Genomic DNA, 18,330 nt, shown 5'->3' on the forward strand with positions numbered 1-18,330 from the left:
CTGACACTCGGGATGCTCCAAAAGGTGTCTCGGTGTTTGCCATCAACACCTGTGTTTGTGGGATATCATGGAAATGTGAAGTGATTTGTTTCGCTTTACTTATTCAACAAAAGCGGTGTGGGTGGATGGTAGGAGGCAAGTTTTGTGTTATTTTTCACTCCTTCAAAGTTTGGGCAATTCTGTGGTACGGAATGGGAGGAAAACACTTGTGGGAGATGTCCTGAGGTGAGGACTGGGGCAGTGTTGGCCCCGTGTGGTGAGGAGCAGGATGGTTTTGACCCCGCTGTGGTGAGGAGCGTGGCCTTTTGGCTTCAATGCCTCCAGCTATTTTGGGGGCCACAGCCATTGCGTGCTGCCGGTGCTGGCCAGACCGAGGACAGGCTGTCCCCACATGTTGGCTCACTGTGAAACAGCAGCTCGGTGTTTTTATTATTGTTATCCTGAGCCATGCGTGTGATACTTCGCAGAGAGTTTCTGTTCCCTTACATTCAGCCTCTTTCTCTGGATGGGATCCCTCATAAGATACAGCTTAGCAGGTGCCGAACACTTGTTTACATGGCTTTTAGGACAGCCTTCAACTGAGGAGCAAGTGAAGTGGGTTTAAAGCAAGACTAAAACTTCGTGCTTGCAGATACTTTGTTCACAGTTGTGTGGCCTCTGACTGCTTTTATCTTTTTTTTTTAATTTTTTTTTTTTTTGAAGGAGACTTTCCCCTCCACCCCTTGTATTTTTTTTTTTTTTTTTTTTTTTTTTTTTTTTTTTTTTAGCAGTCTTTTGAAACATGCAATGTGAAGGGCTCTAGTTAAATAAAACTCTTTGGGGTCTGTGAGGAAGTCCCTCAGGCTTGAGGTTCTGGATGTACCATACTAGAGCCTGAGAGCAAACTTCTCCTCCTAAATCCAGTAGAAATAGATTTTAAAACAACAACAAACATAAAAACAGGACCAAGTCCTCAGAAGATGCCCTGCCCATCAGCTCATTCTTCATATTGCAGACTGAGGGTGTGAAAGTCTCCAGCTCTTTGCGTGGCTCTAGCACTGCGTCTCTCAGCACATGCCTGGTGTCTCTGCGTGCTGTATCTCCGCAGGCTTTGCACTCAGAGTTACTGAGAAGCCTGAACTCCGAATTTCCTGGCTGCCGGGTGATGCATATCCCTGTCTTCGTCTCGAGTTCACGCTGAGACAGTATCATACGCTTTTGAACGTATGTACATATTACAAAGCAGTGTTAAATGTGCAGTGTAGTAATCTGATGTTCCAGTTAATATGTGACAAATATTTCCCAATAATGACTTGGCAACACAAAGAGGTGAGTGGTACTTCAGCCTGCAGGATGGCTCCATTTCTTGGCAATTCAAACCATGTGTACTCAGGGAAGTCTATCACTTACAATCCTCTGTACCTCTTGCAAACTCTGGAGGCTCTCTTGCTGCAGTTTATTTATTTTTATTCATATTTATATTTCTTTTTAAGCACATGGATGGACTTTTCCCATCTTGCTGGGAAAGTTTGGCACGAAATGTTCTGTGGTTCCCAGTGACTTGCAATGTCTGCCTAATTTTTTCTGGTGTAAATGTTGTCTTCAAGTGTCACTCGCTATCTGCCTTCTCCCCTCTTTGTCTCCCCAGGTAATTAGCACAACAGAATTTCCCTAATTGGTGGAGATCAAGGAGGAGAGGGTTCTGTTTGCTTTGTAGTCCTGACAAATGGCAGATGTTTTCCAGCAGGCCAAATGTGATACACTGAGCTCTGCTAATGCAGGCTCTTTGTTTCACACTCGTGCGTGATAGAAGCTCTCTGTTATTTCTCTCTTTCTGTGTCTTCAGTATATGGGTCTGTAATTCTGCATGTTCAAGTCATGATTTCTTCAGAATGCTTAAATAGATATGGAAAAATATCAAGTGAAAGCAAGTGTTTCTTTCTGAAATTATCAGTGATCTCTGCCTCTGTGAGTTGCTTTGATCTACTGATCTTAAATATCTGAAATACTCCTTACCGTCACCTCAGGAGATGATTTTCTAGCCAACAAAGTCATTAAAATTCAGTATCTTTCTGGAATTTCTGTATTTTAGAATGAGACAAAGTGCTTTACAACATGGTCAAGATTTAAAATGTTTTCTAAACCCTGCTTACCTCAGCTTCTATGAGAAGCCAATCCCTTCCCATACCCAGCCAGTCACTTTCTTTCATCAGGGTTTATTTCCTTGGTCTGCCTTGGCCCACAGGAGGCTAGGACAGTATAATTACAGGATTTGCTTGCACTAAACAAGAATCGGAATTCTTTCCTGTGCAGAAAAACCTGTGCCAGGATTTTTAAAGATTAGCCAGAAGCCAAGTGTTAAAGCACCCAGATGATGAAGAACAACGGTCTGGGAAGGACTTTTGACAAATTGTGCCATTTAAATGCAGGAACTTACTTTCTTTCGCATGTGTTTGCAAATCTTACCCCTTCAAAACATGATCCAATTGCAGATCTTAGCAGCTTTTGGAAAAATGCCGCTCCGCGTCCCTTTGAGCATAAAAATTGCTGCCAGCTACATTCCGTCAGCTCCTTCCTGGCGACCATTCCCCGTCCCTTTTGGATATTCGTGGAAGGTCCCAAGGACATCTGGAGCCGTGTCTGCACGCCACATGTGCAGGGGCCGCCAGCCGGCTTCTCCCCACAGCTACCTGGGATGGGCACCGACACCCCACGGCTCCCTGCAAGGAGCTCCTGGAAAGGAGCCGCTGCAGAGCGCTGGGGCTGGTGGTTCTCCCAGATCAACCAAAGCCACCCAAGGGAGCGCGTGTCACCTGCGGCAGTGTGCTGGGGACAGTGCCTGAGGCCCGCCAGCACGAGCCAGACTTGCTGAAATGTGTTGACTGAAGCGAAGAGCAGACTGATCTCATGTTGGAGCAGAGCTGAGCTGCGGTGTTTGGCTGGGCTCGGTCTCATCCTTGGGAGCCTTAAAGCTGTGCTTGAAGAGATGTTTTGCGTCTTCAGGACTCTGCTGATAGAAATCTGTGAGTCAGGGCCTTGTTTTCTAAGAGCGGTTGCAATAAATGGAAACAAACAGAGGAGCAGGAGTCTTGCTTGGTCTGGCATCTTCATCCAGGCATACAACTGGTGCGTGTGCTGTGTTCTGCGGGGAGACGCCTGCAAGGAGGAAGAGGCCCAAAGTCCCTTTTGAAAGTAGATTTGTGGGTGATTTACTCTCTGCTGTGTGTCCGGAGAGGTCTGCTGGTGCTGCAGCAGCCTGGCATGGCTTGGCAGCGTCAGGCGTGCTGCTGCTGGCTTGCTTTTCTCCCCTGCACACACCGCTTCTACCACCGCTCCGCACCCCTCTGAGGGCCTTGTGCTGCCGGAGGGAGATGCAGGAGTCAGCCAGCCATGCAGGGACGGGCAGGGTGAATCTGGGAGCTCGAGGGCTGCTCTCAAACCTGACGTCCCCACCTCAGGCCCCGTGTGAGCCAGCGGCGACACGCAGTGCCCTCCTGAGGGGACATTCAGTGCTGGCTGAGGCCGGCACTTCCCGAGGCAGGAAATAGCGTGGTACCACTGTTATTCCCAGAGCTGGCAGCGCCTCTGTCACGGAGTCAGAGACACCAGCTGAAAGGCAGTCTGGCCTCCTCGCTGGCTCTCTCAGAAGCCCTGGCACAGGCTGATGGGCCGGAGCCATCCCCCAGCGCGACCGCGGCGGTATTTCATCTGGTGCCGCTTGGTGCGACCGCGGCGTTCGAGCGCCGAGGCCCCGAGCGGTACGCCAGGAGTTGGCCCTCTCACAGCAGCGTTTGTTTTCAGACCACTTCAGCAAAAATTAATTAAAAATGGTGACATCAATGGGAGAAGGCTTTGAAAATTTATTTTTTCTACGTCTGCCAAAGTTATTTTGAGTGTAATGAAAGCTACAAAAATAAACCCGATGACCATATCCTCTGCGAGAGGCTCTGTGTAACTTTATCTTTGTCTCGACATATGAAGTCATTTATCTAGGCACAGATATTTTTTGCTGCCAGCCCTTCCAGCGCTGCCTGGCCAGAGCGGAGGCGCTGAAGCAGGTTGGTTCGACGCTCGTGGACTGCCTCACCTGGGAGCTCTCCGTCTGCTGCCACTTGGTTTCCTTCTCCTTCTTGACCAAATGATGGAAGGCTGTCACCCACGTGGGCACTGACTTGGCTTTGCAGAACTGATTGCGGAAAGCAGCCTGTGCTTGGTGCGGTACCTGCTCTGGCTTGGTGCTGTTGTTTTCCATCCATCCTCTTTGCATGGGGATGGGAACGTGTTTCAAACCCAGCGTGCTTTCAGCTGACCTTATTTTTCATGCGCTGTTGACAGAGCAGGTTGTAGCACGGAAATCATTTTTGGGCAGTCAGCTGCCTTTGTTGTACTCCTGCAGTGAGAGGTGCCATATTTTACCAGCACCGAGGAGCTCCAGGCCGATGTTCCGTGACTTCAATTGCATAAATGTGTGCTGCTGTAAGCACAGGCACCTGCACGGCTGGCTGGGGGCATGCAGGTAACAGCCATCAAAGATCAAAGCAGAGCAGAGGAGCTGTACGACTGCTGCCTCTCCTCTCCCTCCAGTGGGTGGGCTTCGTTTCTGCCCCACCAGCCTCTGCCTGTCCCACCTGAGGAGCCCTGGACAACCCTCAGACCTGGCGTGTTTCCTGTTCTGCCCTTGCCACGGCGCAGCTTGGCTCTGTTTTACTGCTCTAAGCCACTGTCGTTTGTTTTTCTTTTTAGGGCTGCGGGGGCAATAGGTGCAGCGCAGTTTAAAGCCTCCAGATGTATCTTCAGCTCTCCTGTCACTCTGATAAAGGCCTGTTGGGTCCTGGGGAATTAACCCCAAGGAAATAAATCCATCGGTAGCTTTTGGGCTGTTTTACAGATTTCTGGGCGAGTCCATTTCAGTTCTTGTTAGAGTTTCCTAAAAGGAAAGCGTTCCTCTGAACTCCAGCACCGAAGGAGCAAGCCTTCCTGTCACCAAATCTGCTCATCCTTTGACCGCCCTTCTGGGAGGGAGCATTGTGACGTGCTGAGTGAGACCCAAAGCTGGCTGCCGCTGAGAGTCCGTGGAGGATTTTAACCAAGTGATGATGTGGCAGCAGCTGCTCACTAAGGAGGGCTGCTTGCCTGGTCTACATGGACGTGGGTGTGAATCCAAACCCCAGCCCCATGCCTTTGCTTCTCTCTGCTACCAGCCCCAAACACAAGCCAAGCATCGATCATGTCGGCTGGGACCACACCGAAACCCCAGGAATTATTTCAGATGCAGAAACACAGAGTTCGGGGAACTTTTGTCTTATTTTCACTTGGAAGATGCAAAGAGGTTAAAGGGGAAAACTGGTAAATATGATGAATAAATTCTAGTAACTCTTCGTACTCAATGGAGGCAAAGAATCAGGGTGGATCACACCTCCAAAAAGTTTGGAAAAAGCTACGGTTAGATCACGAAACATTTGAGACAGAAACACGGCTGAATTTCTGTTCAGCTTCTGCCCTGCCATGCTTGATGGTTGTGCTCCCTCCGAATTGCGTTTCTGGTTCAGCCTCCTTTCATCCCTAAATCAGCAGCGGCAGGTCTCCGTCTGAACGCCCTCACCCCGGCTCCTCCTGGTATGAGAACAGCCCCGGGGGTGTTGGGGCTGCTCGTCTGCGCTGCGTCCGGTGACACCCAGCAGGGAACTCGCCTGGGTTACGGCCGTCCCCTCCTTTTGCTTTCACTGCTGAGGCTCTTGGGAAGTCGGCCTGAGTGATGCCAGCGGCGTGGAGCAATGGGGCAGGATTGGCTTTTGCCACAGGGCTTCTTAACAGAAGCCGCGTTAATCAAGGTGAGTGGGAATTTTACAGCATGGAAATCATCTTTTTGCCAGGGCCTTGAGTAGCTGCTGAGCTCGGTGCATCCTCCGTAATCCTTAACACAGAGCGGGGCTTGCCATTATTGCAGGTATTTCAGTGAAATCAGTAACTATCTGCTCGTGGACCCGTGGACCTCGCTCCTCAGGAAGGCGAGGTGACAGCAGCACTTTGAGCACAGAGGTGGCAAGAGGCTGGCAGATGTCCTGCAGCCTGGGACGGGTGCTCCCACTCCTCCATTTCCACGAAGCCGTTCTGCCTGCATGGAGTCACCGAGGAGCTGCTCGAAACGTGGCCAGGGCGGAGGATTTGGCTCCGGGTTTGTCTGTCGTGGTTGTGAGGAGCTGGGAGGCAGTGCTGCTGCAGGGCTGTCCCTCCGGTCCCCTGGCCCTGGGGTGCCAGGAGGGGTGGCTGTAGGCGTTTTAGGTTGGTTAGGTTTAGGTTTAGGCGTTTTAGGGCCGTGCAGGAGCCTGCCACTGAAACGCTCTCGCCCTGCCCGGGGTGCCCTGGCCTGAGTGACAGCTCCTCGTGGTGGCACTGCGCCTGGAGAAGCAGCGCGAGGCACATTCAGTCGCTGAGCTTTTTTTGTTTGCACCTGTCTTGCCGTGCTAACCTAGACAGTGAAAAGGATGGATTTCTTTCTGCTTTTCTAAATCGGACCCAAGAGGCAACAATTCTCATCGTCTCCCAGCGGTGACCCCGTGCTAACCCCACGACTGGGGCGCAGCACCCAGCCCCGGGGAGGCGACCGTCCCCTCGCGCTGTGCTTTCCACCCCGAGGCCGAGCGTGGTGGGCGTGAGCATTTGCGTTAGCGCAGCTTTGCAGGTTGCAATCCCACGGCTCAGTGAGCTAATTAAACCTCCACCTGCTCTGTGTTTGTCCCCGTCAGTCTTTGTTTTATCCCATGGCAGGAGAGCTGCTGCTGCTGCTGAGACGTTCCCGGACAGCAGGGCTCAGCAGCCTGCGCAAGCACGGTGCTTCTTCGGTTTCATCCCCGCGGCAGATGGATCGAGCTCCCAGCCTCTGGTACGAGCGAGAGCTGCTGAAAACCAAGGGGGTGGCACTGCGGGGTCCGGCATCTCCCCCCGCCCACCCGGCATGAGCTCGTTTGCTTTTTTTATAGGGATGCAGTGGGGCAAGGAGAAAGAACTGCACGTGTGGGGTGGATTGGAGCGCAGCTACGGGGCTCACGGCGGGGCTTAGATCCTGTCACTGCTCTAAATGTTGGTTTGATGCCAGAAGCCCACCCTTCTGCAAACCGAAGTGGGGGAGGTGCTGGTGAAAGACCTCAAATTCATCTTTTAGGACTTTCTGTGGCCATACGGAATCTCGGCTGGGGTAGAGATTTAGGGCTGCGTTGGTTGTATTTACTTCATGTTTCTGGCGCACTTTAAATCTGGACTATTTATTTATTTAAGATGTTAAGAGCGCTTGGCTTCTGCTGAACTACATCTGTCTCCATGGTTTAGTTTCAGAAAATGCCTGCAATCGTGACAGGCCTTGGATGCCAAGAGGAACCGATCCGTACCCGGGGAAGGCCGTGTAATACATCAGAGTGGTGACACCGGCGGTGCTGGAGGCTGCCCAGCCCCTGACACGATGGACGGAGAGGCTCACGCTGGCAGCTCTCAGCCTTTAACTGCTGCTGCTGAGCGGCACCTCCCCAAATGCCGCTGAGCCCACCAGAAGGCTCCCGCTGGTGCGCGTTGTCTGCCTGGGCCCGTTTGTGCCAAGACAACTCCTGGGGAGAGCTTGGCTCCAGCCCCACGTGCAGTATTTCTGGTGCACTTGCAGGAAATCCCGCATTTCTCCCTTTGCTTCTGGCCTTCCCACGGCACAGCCGTGCTCCTCTGCCGTGCGGGCTGCTCGGGGAGCCTCGTGGCCCCGGGTGGACCTCCTAAAGCCGTGCTGCCACCGATGTTTGTACCCCCAGTGCCCCAGGCTCTTGGGCGGTTTCCCAGCGAGCACGACACGGAGAGGGAAGTGTTTACAAAGAGGAATTGAATAGGTTCAGCGGAGTTCCCAGCCATCTGTACGCTTGTGGTCAGGCTTCTAAAAAAAAAAAAAAAAAGAGCAGTGCAGACGAGGTCTATCAGTCCTGTACATCTGGAAATGTTTCTTTCTGGCTTGACTTTGTCTGGGTTTTCTCCCTGTTTGGTGCTGTCTCTGAGCAGCCCCTGTTCGTGCTACTCCAGCACGAGGCACGCGGCGTGGAAGGAGCGGGCGGGTTTGTGCTGCTTCACTGAGAGAGATTGAAGAGCTTGGGCGAGATGTTGAACAGATTTGTCTTTTTCTTTCTTTCTTTTCTTTTTTTTTTTTCCCCAGCAGATCTGTCTGGAAGATGAGCCCAGTTGGTATTGATACGGTCTGCCTCGTGTTTTGGGAGGCTTTGGCAATAACTCCAAGCAAATAATAATAATGATGCTGCCGGGTCCCTGTCGTGCAAACATGCAAACATGCTCAGCTGTGCTCTGCAGAGTGCAAGAGGCTAAAGCACGGTGCCAGTGGGACCGGAGGGCATGGCTGGCTGCAATAACAGGTCTCGATAGAGGGCTGTAAGGAATTCTCGTGCCATTTTTCAAGAGAGAGCTGGATTTTTGCCTACTGGCAGCTGGTGTTAGCTTGTCTGAGACGAACTGCTGGGGTTTGGTTTGTGTTGGTTTGGTTTTGGAAGGTCATCGGGTGTGGGACGTGCTGGTGGAAGGGTGCAACGTGCTGGTGGTGCTGTGATCCACGGCAGTTCTGTGCCATGGATGCCTTGTGTTCATTTGCTTCTTTAACGTTTTCTTCCTAAACTTTGCATCCTAAAACACGGCTTTTCCAGCTCAGTCCTTCAGGCTTCACTCTGGAGTGGGGTGACCGCTGCCTGTGGGCCTGCCCCTGCCCTCCTCCCAGGGTGTGCTGATCCTGTGCTGGGACATGGGGTGCAGGCAGAGGAGCCCTGGCCAGAAGCTGTGCGTGCTGGTTGTTTCTCCTGCAGTTTCTTTATTTCTTTGTGGCTTTTTTGTTGTTGTTTTGTTTTGTTTGATTGATTTTTGTTTGGTTTGCTTTTGTTTCTGAGCTCCCCGTTTTGTAGACCAGGGCTGTATACAAATCTTTCTTAAATCCCAAAGGTACGGTTAGCTTCCCCAGGAAGAAACGTTCAGGCCCAGCCTGGCAGTTCACGCAGCCCGCTTTGGCATTGAGGATAAAAGCGCTGCATTTTAGCTGCTTGGGAGCTGCTTCAATGTGAATTAAGCCAGACCTTAGGGAGCTCTGTTTCATTTTCCCAGTGAAAAGATTCCCAGTCTTTAAACAGTTTCTTCACACAGACACGAGGTCAGAGTGCATCGATGCTCGCAGCGTCCCCAGGCGCTGCCGTGCCCTGGTGCTGGCAGCAGACGGCTGCGCTGGAGACGATCAGACACGCGAGGTTTGGAGTATCTGCAGGAGCAGCAGCACAGCCACCCCCCTGCTTTGGCTCCCCTCGGTTGTAGCGACACAAAGACATGTTCAGGCCTTTGATAAAAGCCAGGCTTCCCCGCTTGTATGCAAGGGGAAAAAAAAAAAAAAGAGTGGAGGGGAGACTGCGTTTTGTTAAAGCAGGAACTGGGGGGGTAGCAAGAAAAAAGAACCCACTTTTTTGAGTTAGTGAGGGGATCTGAAGTTGGAAGGACCCCATCTCCATCCCATCCATGGGTAGTGTTCACAAAGAAGGTCTTTATTTTATAACTATACCAATATATATGTGGATATAAATATACACACCTTTACATATGTAATTCTGTGTGTGTATACTCATTAGTGCTTGTTAGTGTTAAGTGGGCAAAACAAAATGCAATGAAAACAGAAGAGCAAGGAAAGATAAACACATTCCTTCTCCTTGGTGAATAAATGCCATCTTCTTTTACCATTTTTTGCAGACTTTATCTCCTCTTTGCTCCAGATAGGCCCCGCTAGATGATGTTGTGCCAAGAGCTCATCCCAGGGGAACAGCGTTGTGGGGAACGGGTGATGCTGGTTGGCTCCGTCCTGATTTGGTTTGGGCTGGTAATTATGTGTGGCTTGAACACAACAGTTTTGTTGATCTGTGTTACTTTAAAAATGATTTGATACCTAATTTTGGAAGCCTTGACTGCTGTTGTTTGGGATTCCCTATGGCTGTATCACGGCCGCATGTCTACGTGCCCTCGTTACCCTGAATTTCAGCCTCTTTACACAGTGAGCTCAGTGCCTCTGGCAGAAATCCCACGCAGAGCGACTGAATTGAGCCAGCAACGTCAAACCTGGCACTGGTTCCCCAAGGAGTTTGGCCTTTGCCACCAAATGTTGAAAATGTTTGCTTTTCCCTAGGTGTAAAACTGCACGCGCTCAGGGAGGGGAACACACGCATTGACGCTGTGTCGTTTGGGATCCAAAACCCCCTTTCAAAGCATCGTCACGTGAAGGAGCGTTTTATTCTTTAGCTGCTGCCCTGCAGCCTGATGTGCTGGCAGCCCCAGTGGGGAGCGCTGGACCTCTGAATGCCTCCCAGCATCCTTGTCAGGGCAAGATAATCAGAACCACGTGCTGGACTTTCCAGCTTATTCATAGGGAAGCTCTTAATGCAAGTATTAAAAGTCCAAATGCACATTTTAAGGATTTCTTGTCTCAGCTGCATAGCTCCTGGTCCTTTCCGTGGCCAAGAGAAGAGCAGCACTGACCCCAGCCCGGGGCTGTGACATGGGAGGGGCGGGTGAAGACGCCCCTGCCTCGCTCACACATCACAATGCTGGCCCTGTACCGCCAGCTCCCTCCCTCACAGCCCCCTTCACATCCCCTCCGACCCCAGCAGTGACCCCACTGCCGCTGCTTCCCTTCCCAGGAGAGGTACGAGGAGCATCTCTGCTTCCTCTGAACGTCTCAGGGAACAGGGATGGAAATGCAGCAGAGCTGCTCCCCTCATCCTGCAGAGGGGAGCACCACTGCCCCATTTGGGGCGTTAACAAGCAGGGCTTCACCTGCTTCTGCCACTAACTGCGTACAGCTGCTGCTCCTGATGAACCACCTTCAGCCCAGGTGTGTTCGAGGGCCTCTCCCTCCCCTTCCTGCAAAGCCCGAGCTCGCTGTGGTGCTGAGAGGTCTCATAGTCACCCGCTGAGCTCTCCTGGGGCTTTTCATCGATTGCTTGGATCAGGCTTGAGTCCGGAGGTCTCCAGGAGGTCAGGACGTGGCTCTGTGGTGAGTCTTGTGGTATTTAATATTTTTCCTTTCTTGGCAAGGTGGGGCTGCCTTTCAGCCTGGGAATGAATATTAAATGCTTGAAAGTCCCTGCATTTTCTCTGCCCCTTTTAAAAGATGAAGTAGGGGATTGAGATGCACTGGAGTGAAACTCGTTGCGTCAGGAAGCAAAGCAGAGGTGTGGAGGTGTCTACCTGCGTGTGGCTGGGCTTGTGGAAGGGTGACATGGCCCAGCTCTAAGATCTTCAGCCCCAAGATGCTTCTGAGGGGTCTTTACCTTCCCAGCTGTTGACCTTGATAACGCTCTGCTCGTGTGAAGCGCTGCTTTTACCCCATAAACTGGTGTGTGTGTGCTCCCCAGGCTCCTGAGCAGGGAGGTTCAGCAGGGCTGCGAGCCACAGCGGGTGGCCTGGCTGGTCTGTAGGGACATGGCTGGGGAATTTGGGAACCCTCGCTGAGATGGCTCCTGGAGAAACACAGCAAGAGGGGATCTGGGCAAAAACAGCAGGTGGAGCGGCCCTTATGGCAGGAAGGCGACTCCTAGAGGTGAGGTTTCTGCTGTAAGGGGAAAAATCAGCAGTCAAGCTCCTCACCTTCCGTTTGGGGCAGCTTTTCCCACTCGGCTGACTGCGCTCCTGCTTGTGTGTGTTTTATTTTAATGCCCGCAGTTAAAATAAATGGTGCTGGGGCAGGACGAGCTGTTACGAGGAAGGACGAGCTGCAGAATGCAGGGGGCTGGCAGCGGCTGCTCGGGATGCAGGCTGCAGCTCGCCAGCGCTGATAAAACCAGCTGGGGCTGTGCCAGGCGGGCGGCGAGGTGGCTGCTGAGCGGTGCCAGCCGCCTGCTGCTCTGTGCCAAACTGCTCCAGGACCTGACCCTGGTGCTCAGCAGGAATTTGCAATAGTCCTGGTGGAAGTGGGGCCCTGGGCTGCAGCCATCAGTCTTTGCTCTTTGGGGTTGTTCCCGTGCCAAGGAGTAAGGGGTAGCCTAACGAGTGGGGCCAGCTGAAGCCCGGCTCCCAGCAGATCCAGGCCCTTTGCTGGAGCTGTTTCCACTCAAATCAGGACAGAGTGGAAGGGCCTGTGGGTGGTGCAGCCATCAGCACCCGAGGGCTTGGCTAATATCGCCTGCTGAAGGTGATTTGTCTTTGTCTGATGGCTTCAAGGGCAGAAGCTGGAAGGAGCACGGTGAGGGGACCAAGTGGCCGAGATCCTCCCGGGGACTGGGGGTTTGATTTCCTTCTCCTGGCTACCAGCATTTTGAAGGGGAGCCAGGCAGGCTGTGGGCTGTGAAATGGTTTGGTTTTGCTCCATTGGGGTTGTGCAGCCGAGCCCTAATCGGGGCCCTCACTTCCAGGGAGGGACAACACGAGGGCCGTGTTTTGAACACCTCTGTGGGACTATTGCAAGGAAGGCGTCCTTCCCAGCAGTTTTAAGAGAAATTTATTTATTTATTTATTTATTAAAGTCAGGGAGGATTTTTTGTTGAGCAGCACAAAGGGATTTGCTGGTTGGAGCCATAAATGGTACAAGTCAGGGCCAAGCACCTCACGCAGCTCCCAGCAGCTGAAATCTGCTTTTTTTTCCAGCTCCTCTAGGTAAAAATACATCAAAATTGCATGCCCCGCTGCCTGGGTCCCTATTTAGGGATTGGGCTGGATATATAAACATCACTAATGTGTTATCATTTAAGCCTCTTTTCTGTTCTCATGCGACTCTTGAGCTCTCATCTATAAATAATGCATCTCAAACTGGGCCTGGCGAGCCCAAGTTCTTCTCTGCAGATATTTTTGGTTGCAGGAGCCCTCTTGGTTTGCTTGTCTTCCTTACCAGTTTATGCATCTTGACATGTCATTTCCTTCGTGGTCTTTCCACCCTTCCCACCCTCCCAACATGGAGCTGCGAACGAATAATTAAAACCAAAAGGGCACCAACCCCTATCAGAAATGTCTTTCCCATTGGGTGAGCCATGGCTTGGGGGGGAGGGATCCTGGTGTAATCTGTAACTCAAGGGCTGCAGGCACATCAACTTGTCACGACAGCAAACCTGCTTCACAGCGGCAGCCTCTCAGCTCTTGGTGGATGCTCTGCTGTGCTGCCTGCCCTTTCCTGAGCAAGCAGCTCGAGGATGGTGGCTCGGTGCTCTCCTGAAGCCTGCTGAGCACCCCGTGCTCTGGCCATGCTCTCGGGTTCATTCAGGGCTGTGCTGTGCAGCGAGCCCCTTGTGGCTGGAAGGCAGCTCCCAGCCCAACGTAACGTCAGGTCCTCGGGTTGTGCTCAGTCCTGGTTCTAGCTAGGTAATTGGTCCTGGTTGTCCTTAATGGGTTTGCTTCGTCTTCATTAGGATTGAATGGCTTTTATTAGGGCTTGAGGACTTTTATTAGGATTGTGCATGTGGATTTGTCCGGTTGCGGCGATGTCCCGTGGAACAGCTCACCTGCACCCATCTCCTGTTTCCCCAGGCAGTTTAACTGGGTAGTCCTGGGAACCTGACAGGTTGAGAATTCACCCTTCTTGCCCAAGGGCACAGTTTTGATGCTGTTAGCCTGCTGTGAGCATCCTGCTGCAAGTCTGCAGGAGCTGAATGGGAACCTGCTGCCCTGGGCAACCTTACCTGCTTTGTTTGGCTCTGAAATAGTCCTTGTGACTTGAAGCAGCAGCCTTAGTGAGTGAACCACGCCTGCGTAGCACAGATGTGTCCTGCCACCTCTGCCAGAGCCTCACACCCAGGCAGTTTGCACGTAATCACCTGCAGAGTCTGAGCTGTTAATGCAGGGGAGCAAATGGTGTGTTGGTGAGGGTGCCTGCCGTGCTGGGGGGTGCTCGAGGCACTGCTGTGAGCGGGGCGGCTGGGGAAGGAGGGAGGGATTTGGGGTGGGAACGGGGCAAAGCACCAAAGAGCTTCAGAGTGGCTGGGTCCCGGTCCCAGTTGTAGCAGTATGTGAAATACTGGCCTGTGCTGAATGAGGAGATGGTCCCGGCATAATTCAGTGAAGAATCTGACTCAAAAATGTGTGGCTTTTCTTTAGATTTCCTCTTAATACAGTAAATAATCTCCGGCTTTGACATTTTAATTGTACAGCCCAGATGTAAAAACTTTCCACCAGACCCTGGCAGAAATCCCAGCAAACTGCTTCAAATAGAGAAGTTTTAAAAGGGGGGGGGGGGGGGGGGGGGGAAGTGTCTCTTGCACTTGTAAATCCTATTGTTTCAGAGTTTATCAGCTAACATCGAGCTCTCCAGGCTTTATAAGAAGCAGGATAAGTGCTGGAAGTCTCTGTGATAGATGTGGTGGTGGCACCTGAGGGTGAATGGTGTGTTTGGTGGGTAACGAGGGGGAAGCTTTGGATTTTTTTTTGGCTTTTCGTGGCCAGAGGCAGGCACCCGGTCACTGGTGTTTGGGGCTGGGTATTAGGATTTTATCCCTGCTTGGAGTTTTATTCCCAGGTACCTGCTTGCAGGGTTTTCTTACTTTTCCCAGCTCTGAGACCGGCCGTCAGTAACCTGGGGAGGGCCGGAGGGGAGCTGCTCCGTCCCTTCCTTTCTCTGCTGGCACGGTGTGGGCTTGGCCCTGCTGCATGGCCACAGCGCCCGGGTGGCAGCATGGAAAGAATTTCCCTTCTTCGGAGCCTGCCACAACTCCCACATTGAGCATTAATGGGATGCCAGCTATGATTAAAGAAGCGTGGGGATGGTCAGCCCTCCTGCTCGGTGGGGTGCTGATGTGGGGCTAACCAAAGCGAGGCTTTTGCACCCAGCTTGCCTGGAGCACGATGTCTCCAATGTGGTGTCAGATCAGTTCAACAGCTCTGGGGGAACTGCAGGCAGTGTCAGGCAGAGGCTTTGTTGTCTGGGTATCTCCCTTGTTCCAACAGAGACCAGAAAACCATCAAGAGAAGGCAGAACATAGCCCTGTAATCGGGCTGGTAAATCCAGAACATCCAAATGGGATTTAAACCCCACTGAAGCTGAATGAAGAGCTGGGTGGGTGGCTATAGAGGGGCTGTAAATGAAATTCCCACGTGGGGCTGGAATAAAGAGGGAAGGAGATCGGTCGCAGGCACAGCCACTGCTGTGGGTGAGGGCATCTGGAGCTCGTGAGGGCTGGAGCAGAGAGCTCGGTGCTGCTGTGGTGGTGGAGAGAGCAAGGGGGTTAGAAAATCGCTTGCAAGCCCCCAGTGGCACGGCCAAGCTGCCCGTGGTGTTCGGCGCTGTTTGTGCAACCCCTGTTTGTTATTTAGCTCTGGCTTCACAGGATGCCTGCGAGGATTGCTCTCCATGAGAATCGCTTGCAGATCGCTTTCATTGCAAGCAGGATCCCGCGGTACGTCCGTGTGCAGCCGGGCCGGCTTCTCCGCGGAGCAGATGTAATGGTTTCTAGATGGAAAGGAAAGTCGGAGATGAAATAGATCATGACATGACATTCTCCAAGTTTATGAAACAATAAAACACAGTAATCATGGTTAAAATTTGATAAATATGTGGTGGTGTTTTTCTAGTGCAGAATACAGTTCTGCAATAAACCCTAATTAATCCAGTCTGTGTTAAACAGATAATTCCTTTTAAATTCAGAAACTTTCCATGCCCTGAACTCAGACAAACTCGTGTTGTAGCAGCCAGTGTCTAGCCCAAGGAGCGCAAATCCTTTTGCTCTTTTGTTATTTTTTAATGTATGCCCTGAGCAAGGACCAAAAAAGGCTCGGGCAGCGCTGGGTGGCATCGGGCTCTGGCTGCGTGCACGCAGCCTCCTTCCTTGCTGTGAAGCCTGTATAGCCTACTATCTGCCTGCATGGGATGTAGGGGTTTGTTTTTTAATGTTTTTTCCCCTCCAGCTCTGATGCTTTTCCCCCCGTGGGCACAATTCCTTGCCCTTTTCCCCAGGCTGGAGCGTGTGGCTGCAGGGAGCCACGAAGGTCCCTGGGAAGCAGTCCCAACGAGGCGAGCTGCTGGAAGGGGTTAGGAGTGAACTGGAGGCTGCCTGCAGCTGGGAGGATGCACGCTAGTTTCTTCCTGCTCAGAAATGGAGTTGGGAGCAATTTGGCTGCTCGTCCTTTGGTAAACCAGGACTTTGGAATATGAAAGCCGTGGGGACTGCGCTGGGGACCTGCGTGTTGGCAGCAGGGAGAGCATTCATGTCTCCTGCTCTGTTCAAGGCCATTTGTGCATCAGCACAAAGCGCTGCCTGGGTGACATCTAAAATTTGCTGTACTGAGCCTTTAGCTTCTTGAAAGCTGGAAGGGAGCCTGGGTGTTTGCATTGCTGAAACGAACTTCGTACTTGCTGCGTACACCAAATGGGATCCGCTCTCCAAACGCACCTTTTCACCTCTCTCCAGCTGTGGTTTTCCTAATGTGTGTGCTTGGAACAGACCGAGCTGCCAAGGAAAACATGAGCTCTTCCACGTGCTGGGAAGAGAGGATGGAGTTCTGCTTCCTGAGGCGGTGCTGGCTGGGTTTCACGCAGGTAGTTGAGACCCACTGAAACTCCATTCTGGGGGTCAGAGAGAGAAAAGCCTGCGTTGGCACTGACCTGGGGCTCGAGGGGTGTGTGTGCTTTGGCTCTGCTCATGCAGATTTTTGTTTCCCTGCAGCAGGGATGCCCGGCCTCGTAGCACTGCTGTAAGGAGCCCCTCGTGTGGCTGCTGCTCTGCTGTGAAACCCCTCAGCAGTGTGAGTTACAGAACAGCCCATTGAGGTGCATGAGAACTTGGTGGAATTAGGTGGAGGCTGCGCTTCTCAGAGCTCTGTGCCGGTACAGTTTGTGTTGCGGTTGCTGGAAGAAGCCCTAGTGGTTGTGTCGCCTCCTCTATCTGGCAGTGGGGCCTGGGAAGGCAGCGCAGTGGTGCAGGACTGCCCAGGAACATCAGGGTGCAGGGTGGTCTCAGGTATGAATCCTTACCTGCACCACCGTGAATTTGGGATGTATGACTCAAAACCTGACAACGTGCTGCTGGATATTTCCCAAGGGAACACATCGATGCCGTGTTTGTTTGCTGAACTGATGGGCTTCGTGTCCACAATGTTCACAGCTGTCGCTGGAATCCTTCAGGCAGGCACAGTAATGTGCTTTCACATACCTAAAATGTTAAAACCTAATCGTTTATTGATTGTTCAGCCAGAAATAATTGTAGCAGACTGAGTTTTCACGCTGTCTGTTTACACCGTGAGCATTTCTGCCATGAGAGCCTTGCGTTAGGGCATTGCACAGCCTGGGCTGATCTTGGCACCTCTGAGTGACTTCTCACTGGGCAGGATTCAATCATGTTGAGTATGAAATGCCTACAGACCTGCTTCTTCTAAACTTCTCAAATTTGGGTGGATCAGATGTCCTCAAACATCTCCATAATGGTCAGTAGGGCTCTGCGAGGGCACAGCAGGATGGGCTGCCAGGAGTGTGCTGCGGTAGGGTGTGTGTGTGCCATGTCCCCAACCCCCGAGGCAGCAGTCTGGCTGGTTACGGGGACTGCTGCAGATGTACACTGAGGCTTTTAAGTCTAAATTAACTTAAAGAAGTTATCCCAAGAAGCAGTAGGTAGTGAGGAACCCAGCGAGTGAATAATTTGATCTGCTTAGGATGGTTTCCATTTTCTTTTTCCTCTGAGCACCGAAAGGCCTTCTACTAGTTCTGACCTCTGAGTCGAGTGAATGCTTTAATTAGTGTGTGTGTCTATTGCTTAACCACGAGGAAAATCACTTGGAAGAAAGTTTGGGATTGTTTGGAAAACGAAATGGCTCGAACAGTTTCAGCCTGAAAACGCCCCTGTTGGCATCAACGCCCCTCTCCTTGCCCCAGCACCCTGCTTGGGTAGGAAATGAGGCAGTGAGAGAGGGAACCCGGTCACCTCTGAGAGGGCTGACAGTGTCCTTTGTCCCTTGGGACAAAACACGGTCCTGAGGTCCTGAATTTCTGCCCTTCTTATGGGAAGGAGTGGTGGTAGTGGGGCTGCGAGACAATAAAGGCTGTCCCGGTATGCCCCTGTGAATGGGGGCAGTGTCTGGCCCTGCTTAGGGTTTGCAAGATTGCGAGCTGACATAACACAGCCAGAACCACTGTCAGGAAATTAACACCTCGCTCCTGGAATCACGTTGAGCTCACACCTCCACCTGCTCTGCAGCTGAGGCCATTGTAGATGCACGGAGGTGCCGGTGACTGCTAGGAGAGCCTCGCTGCAGCAGCCGTTCCTTCCTTTTTCCTTCCCCTAAAGGTCAGTATCTGCAGATCTGTGGGGTGCCTTATCCAGCCTCATGACTCCCTGGCAGTGTGTGAGCCATCCCTGAAGGTCTCTCACATCAGGT

General features: G+C 52.0%; 1 protein-coding gene across 8 annotated transcripts in view; it reads left to right on the forward strand.

Moving 5' to 3' along the window:
• Positions 1-4,000: 4,000 nt before the first annotated feature.
• Positions 4,001-18,330, forward strand: part of COL23A1 (collagen type XXIII alpha 1 chain) — a 152,463-nt gene continuing 138,133 nt past the window's right edge. For 7 of the 8 annotated variants that reach the window (XM_084295499.1, XM_084295496.1, XM_084295498.1 and 4 more), the window contains exon 1: positions 4,001-5,810. In XM_084295499.1, the coding sequence (XP_084151625.1) occupies positions 5,754-5,810 (57 nt within the window). In that variant the 5' untranslated portion in view covers positions 4,001-5,753. The remainder of the gene's footprint in view (positions 5,811-18,330) is intronic. The other variant, XM_084295495.1, reaches the window with a different exon arrangement.

The sequence above is a fragment of the Netta rufina genome, assembly GCF_964035555.1.
Source record: "Netta rufina genome assembly, chromosome: 14".
NCBI lineage: Eukaryota > Metazoa > Chordata > Aves > Anseriformes > Anatidae > Netta > Netta rufina.